The sequence below is a fragment of the Chrysochloris asiatica genome, unplaced genomic scaffold (assembly GCF_000296735.1).
Source record: "Chrysochloris asiatica unplaced genomic scaffold, ChrAsi1.0 scaffold00010, whole genome shotgun sequence".
NCBI lineage: Eukaryota > Metazoa > Chordata > Mammalia > Afrosoricida > Chrysochloridae > Chrysochloris > Chrysochloris asiatica.
Window position 1 is genome coordinate 20,690,115 of NW_006408528.1, and position 6,918 is coordinate 20,697,032.

The window sequence follows — 6,918 nt, forward strand, 5'->3', positions numbered from 1 at the left end:
TTTGGTGATATGAAGGGGTTTCAAAGACTTCACGTAAAAATTTTATTAACGTTTCATTCCATTTTCCATGAACTTTCTGACACCCTTCATAAATAAGAGCATGCTGTTGGGAGGATGAAAACAGATAATGTGTGTAAAAATGCATTCTAAACTCTCATGCACAATATTATACGTAAGGTAAAGTAAGTATTGTTTTTGCTCCAACAAAGAGTAGAGCAAGAGATATACCGAACTGAGCAATAAGAAGTGTCTATTAAAATACATTTGGATTTACAAAGAAAGAAGGTACCCTGATTGTGCTGCCAATGAAAGGTCAACAGTTTGAACCTGTGAGAAAAAGATGCAGCAGTTTGCTACTATAAAGATTTACAGCCTCAAAAACCCTATGCAGCGGTCCTATAGAAGTGTTTTGAGTTGGAACTAACTCGAATGGCAATAGGTTTGGTTTACAAAGAAAGGTAGACATCACACAAAGATTAGCAACTACTGGTTTTGTTCCATGTACACGCTCCTCATAAAGGAGTATGGAGGGAACAAGTTCTGGGATTTACAAGGTTCAGGCCTGGCTTCCTACTTTATTTGGCATAAGACCTTGGGCAAACTTCAAGTCTAGAAGACTCAATGTTCTCCTCTGTTAAGATGGGAATAATTACAGTAATTAAATTTCAACAAGTTCTGTATCAGGATCATATTATAGTCTATGTAAGGCACCTGGCACTTAACCATTTAATTGACGTGAGCTATGATTGTTTATATTAGATTGTATTTACACAGCCTTAATAAATTAATCAAGTACGCTCTTTTTTTCTATCAGCTGCTCATTAATGAACGCTTATTTACCTTGCACTTCTTACAACAAAGGCCATCACTGCATTGAGAGTCTTGTGTCAAGGTGCACTTCTTACAACATTCTGCTCCTTCAAGGGCACATTCCTGAGAAACATAAACATTGGGAAAGTATCAGCAAATGGTGTCCTTTCCTAATGTGCTGTCTCACAATAATAATATTTCTTCTGTAAATCCCTTAACCTTTCCAGGCACAACAGTTCCTCTGTATATCTCAGTATGTAAACTTGTGACAAACTTAAATTAACAAACAACAAAAAAAAAATCATCAAAACAGCCGGAGACATACGGCAGGAGCTCCACAGTCACATTCCTCTCCAGTTTCAATGAAGCCATTGCCACACTCAGGAGGGTCAAGAAGCTGTGGGAGGAAAACCACAAAGGGCACTGAAATATAGACAAATCAACATCACAGCCTTCACAAGAGAACTTAAGTACCATACCTATATGGGGGCTTCAAAAAGTTCATGGAAAATGGAATTGAAAGATAATGGAATTTTTCCATGAACTTTTTGAAGCCCCCTCATATATCTAGTACAACATGGCAGTCAATCAAAAATACATCTGATTTTCCTAAACTATATGAATGGTAACTTACAGCATAAGTGTTTCTGTTTCAGATTTAACCAGATGTACATATATAACATACATTACCAACGAGGATCTGGTATACGTACCGCAACAAATGACTCACTGACTAAAACCAAGTCTGATTAACTCCTAAAATTTCATTTTGAATGGAAGTATGAGGCTTAGAGACAGGATTGTTTTTGTTGTTAAGTGCCGTCAAGTCGGTTCCAACCCATGGAGACCCTGTACAGACTTTCCGAGGAGCAGCTGGTGAGCTTGAACCGCCAACCTGGCAGTTCAAACTGCTTTGCAGTCTGGCGCATTAACCCACAGCGACACACCAGGACTCCTAGAGACAGAATATCTGGATACAAATCTTCGTTCAAATCTTCGTTCAATATCTTATCCTTGGCATCTCACCCTCTTGGATCATGAGTGCTTAATATCTAAACAGGAATAATAGTTTTTTCTGTCCATCTGCATCACAGAATTATTGTGGGGATCGAGTTCAATCATCTGTGCAAAAACCCTTTGTAAACTGTCTCTCTTTGTGAAACAGAAAGTTATTTCAGAAACAATGAGGAAAGATACAAAAAATTTCAAACTCCATTGATTCATTTCAAAGAAAATGCAGCCCCTGCTGCTAATACAGCTTTGCAGAGAATGCCATTACTAATTTGTCCACAAATTGAAGCATTTTCTGGCCTGTATGAGAGTATATTTTTAGAATTTTGATCTTATTTTTTAAATACCCATCAATTTTATTATATCACCTTTTGATTAAAACTCATCCTATGGTGATAGGTAATTTTTAAAATCGTAAACAGTTGTTGTGTGCCAGATACATAATATTCATTAAAAGTTAATCAAAGTTTATTTGTACACACAGTCTCTTTCATAATTAACAAGAAGGGAAGAGCAAAACAAAATAAAGAAAACAAACATCATCATCAACAACAACAAAAAACTCTTCAATACTCTTTCCTACAAGAGTCAACTAATCTTTAAATTTCAATTTCATTTAAAGTAATGATGATAAATGCGATAGCTTTGAAACCAAAACTGAAGCTATCCATGTGAAATTGTACTTACTCTTAGGCTGGGTTAAGAAGCTTTATTTATTTTGGCAAAAAGACTTGAATTATTTTACAGTTATAGTAGTAGTGGTTTCATTTAAATATCCCTTCCGGTAGCTTTGAGAAAGAGTGATCACTTTTCAATGAGATAAGATACATATACTAACCTTCAGTAGAGTGAACAGAGAATGAAATGATTACAGAGACTATGCCACAAATTGCTGTGGTGCACAGAAATATGTCACAGTTCACATAATTAATGAAGAAAACATGCATGGTGCATGGTGTTCAAACTGCAGGAGAAAGACCTTCCTTCTAATCAGTAACCAGAGAATGCTTTGCAGGTTGTAAAAGCCTCTGACAAAATCTACATACAGAAAGACTTTCTCTTTTGCTGCTCTGACACTCAGTTTTCATGGTGAAAAGTACTTGCAATTCAAATTATGAATAATAGCAGTACTGTTCTTTCTGAAAGGCTTTGGTAGATACAGGAAGATGCACTTCCTTTCTACCAGGAAGAGCCACGACTGTGTATTCAAAGGGAGAAAAAAAAAAATCAAGAAAATAGAAAAGAAAGGTAAAATGAAAATATTTTTTCTAGCTAACCCTAAGTTGTTTATTTGTTCATACAGAAGTAAAATGAAAAATTTCTAGAAATCAAATGCTCTTAAATCTACCTGCTTTCTATTTGTATTGCTATAGTAAAAAATGTCCAACATTAATACTAACTTTGAATAGGAGCTATTTGACATATCTAAAAATGTTACATATCAGCAAAATTCAAAAGCAGTCGTTGAAATTTTATACTTAAAATACCATAGAGAGATTAGTAACAACTAACACAGCTCATGTATTACCTTAGAAGGTTTGTTGAAAAGGCAGGCACCACCTCCACTATTCAAGAAGTCATGATACTCTTCAATATTACATTGGGTGAATTTTTTAGGAAGATAATATCTGTAAGAGATGAAAAAAAAAATCGATAGTTCAGTATAACTTTAATCTCCCTTAAATGTATGTTAAAATTATACAGTTAAGGGCAACTTAGACATTGGCTACCTAAAATGGAGGTGGGGAGAGTCAATAAAGGCACAAAGTGACTGGCTTACACGTTTTCAAGAGGGAGTTTAGTTTCAGAGTGTGTGGGGGAAGGTAGAATCCCCACTGCATAGTTTTCATCTTGTCTAGACTAGACAAGTGTGGTGAAAGAAGATGGGGATAAGATTCTTATGATTCAATAGTAATTATAATCATGACTAATTGCAATTGTCACAACTGCTAAAGGTAGTTTTGTAACAGAAAAAGAGGAATAGTTCATCTTACAGTCCAGGAACAGAGAAGAGCACAAGCGGAATGTGGAGCCCTATCCAGAGAAGCAGTGACACCAGAGATGGAGACAGAGATGATTACATGGAGAGATAGAGGAGTTGAGGACTCTTAGACTCATGGAAAGAGAAAGGCTGTGTGCTGGTGGCAGGAAGGCAGGAGGGGATTGTAATAATTGCAAATAAAAGAAATACGATAGGATGAGTGTAAAACCAATGTTCTCTCATGTAAATTATCACTCAATTCACAATAAAAAAAATTATAAATTATATAGTTAAAACTTAAAATGAAAGGATACATTCTACTTATATACAACATTTTTATTAAATCCATATGAGCTGGACTCCTGATGTGGAACTATAGGATCAGTTATTGTGTAGAATGCTTGGCAGGTTGAGTTCCAGCTTAGTGTTAATATTTAAGAAAGACTCATTAAAATACATTAATTTTAACTCTCCTTTGTCTAATTTACAGGAACCATTGTATGTGTTTCGTTTGGATGTTTTTGTAAATAATGAACAAGCTATACACCAAATGAAGAATATATAAATATATACATTGAATAAGACTCAGATGAATTTAATTAAAATGTTGTATGTATCTATATATATATTAGGGTGGGAACATCCAGCCTACTGGCCATATAAGGCCATGAATGATATTATAAATTTTTCTGCCAAAATTTATAACATCAATCATGGGCCATACAAAACTATAAACTTAAAAATTACCCTGCTATATTTGGTTAAACATTGAATTTACTCACCCCTAATGAGGTGGCTGGAGTGCTGAATAATGCACTGGATCTCAAGGTCGATTTGAACCACAAACCACCAGTTGCTCCTTAGAAACACTATACAGGGTTGCTATGAGTCGAAACTAATTTGGCGGCACTTAATAAGAAAAAGCAATGTGATGGCTGAACTCTTGGTGTTACACTGTAGGATCATCACTGGACTGCAGTAATCAAACCCACCAGCTGCTCCACAGAACCATATACAGGGTTGCTATGAGTCAGAACCAACTCAATGGCACTTAACAACAACAACACAATGAGATGGTTAGACCAGTGGTTGCCTTGGCAGGGCCAGATCCAATGATTTTTCAGGCCTTATACAGTCAGTGGGCTGGACATTCCCCATCCCTGATACATACACATACATATGTATGTTGCATGTTTGATCAATTTCAGACTGAAGAAGTTGGTAGAATTCGTCAATCTCTTCATGATTGCATTTAATGCTTGGTGTGCAAATTTGAATATTCATTGTATTAACTGGTCTTCCATGCAGATATTATCCTAACACAAGTAGTATTATATTTCAAGATAAATCTTGAGATATTCTTTTTGACAATGACTGCAGTGCCATTCTTTTGCAATTTGTCATTCCTGGCAGAGTAAACCACATGATTGTCTGATTAAAAATGGGCAAGACATGTCCATTTCAGCTCACCAGAACCGGATATCAATGTTTATGCATTCCATTACATTTTGATGACTTTAAATTTTTCTAAAATCATATTTAATATATTCCATGTTCTAATTATTAATGGATGCTTGCAGCTGTTTCTTCTTATTTTGAGTAGTGCCCCATCAGCAAATGAAGGCCAAGAAAGCTTTACTCTATCCAGGTCATTTAGGCTGACTCTATTTTGAAGTGGCAGCTCTTCCTCAGTCACATTTTCAGTGCCTTCCAACCTGAAGGTTTCATCCTCTGGCACTCTATCAGAAAATGCTTCACTGCTATTCCTAAGGTTTTCAGGCTTTATATCCCTAGTTATTCTTAAAACAATGGTTAACTTTTTGTGACTCCATAAATGGAATATACAATGATTGTTGTTGCTAATTCTCACTGAGTCAGTTCTAACTCATAGTGATCCTGTATAGGGTTTCCGGAGAGTGGCTGATGGGTTTCAACTAGCAGTCTAGTACTTACCTTCCAGAACCAAACCAGGACTCCAAACAATGTTTATTTACTCCAAATTCATTTTTCACCTTTTTCATGCAAACTTTCCAAGTATAGCTGCTCTGAAATAAACAGTCTACAGTTTGAGTTGTCTGAACTACTTTCTTTCTTTCTTTTCCCTTTATAACAAGCCATAAATTATCTTTTACTTAAAAAGTTTCTTACATAGATTATTTCCTCTTTCTCTTTCCAATACCTTCACTTTGGCCAATGTTTCTGTACCTGCACCCCCAATCCACTCTACATATCTTTGCCAGAACTGTGGAATTTTTAAATAACACTTTCTTCATGGTTCCTCTTCATTCCAAAGGTCAAAATTTGAGACTATTCAATACTGCCAAAGTAAAGACTCACTACCTCTTAACATTGAGCCCTTAGAACTCAACACCTAGTTTAACCACCTGCCCACTGTACAATTGTGAACTTAGTCTGTTCTCTAATACTTGGCAGCCACAGAAAAGTTTTTCCGACACAGGGAATCTCACATTATATCTCAACAATTGACAATAGTGAATGGCTGATACCTTCATCTGACTTCCTATAACTTCTACAAACATTTTGATGCTTTAGCTGCATGAAATAAGACGGACTCCTCTACCATGACACGGTCCTTAAAATATCTGAAGGTAGCAAGTCTTTCCTCAGCCTCTGCCAACACAACTTCTTTATACATGGTAACAGATAATTTTTTATTCAGTTTTCTTAACTTACTAATTTTATACTTTCTAACAGCTGTCAACAATATTTTCCCAACAAATAGCAGTACAAAGGAACTTCAGAAATAGGAGGGAACATATCCCTGGGAACTATATTTCCATAATTTACACACCAACAACTAAAGCAAGTGAGGATGAAATAGAAGAATTCTACCAACTTCTTCAATCTGAAATTAATCAAACACACAATCAAGATGTATTGATCATTACTGGTGATTGGAATGCAAAGATTGGGAGCAAAGAACAAGGATCAGTAGTTAGAAAATATGGCCTTGGTGATGGAAATGATGCTGGAGAACACATGATAGAATTCTACAAAATCAATGATCTGTTAATTTCAAATACCTCCTTTAGACAGCATAAGAGATGACTATGCACATGGACCTCACCAGATGGAATACATAGAAATCAAATTGA

General features: G+C 35.7%; 1 protein-coding gene across 3 annotated transcripts in view; it reads right to left on the reverse strand.

Annotated features, from left to right (window-relative positions):
* Nucleotides 1-6,918, reverse strand: part of ADAM22 (ADAM metallopeptidase domain 22) — a 267,600-nt gene that overhangs the window by 52,135 nt on the left and 208,547 nt on the right. For all 3 annotated transcript variants that reach the window (XM_006834320.1, XM_006834319.1, XM_006834318.1), the window contains exons 15-17: nt 3,350-3,449; nt 1,136-1,207; nt 841-933 (exon numbers count right to left, since the gene is read on the reverse strand). In XM_006834320.1, coding sequence (XP_006834383.1) covers nt 841-933; nt 1,136-1,207; nt 3,350-3,449 — 265 coding nt within the window. The remainder of the gene's footprint in view (nt 1-840; nt 934-1,135; nt 1,208-3,349; nt 3,450-6,918) is intronic.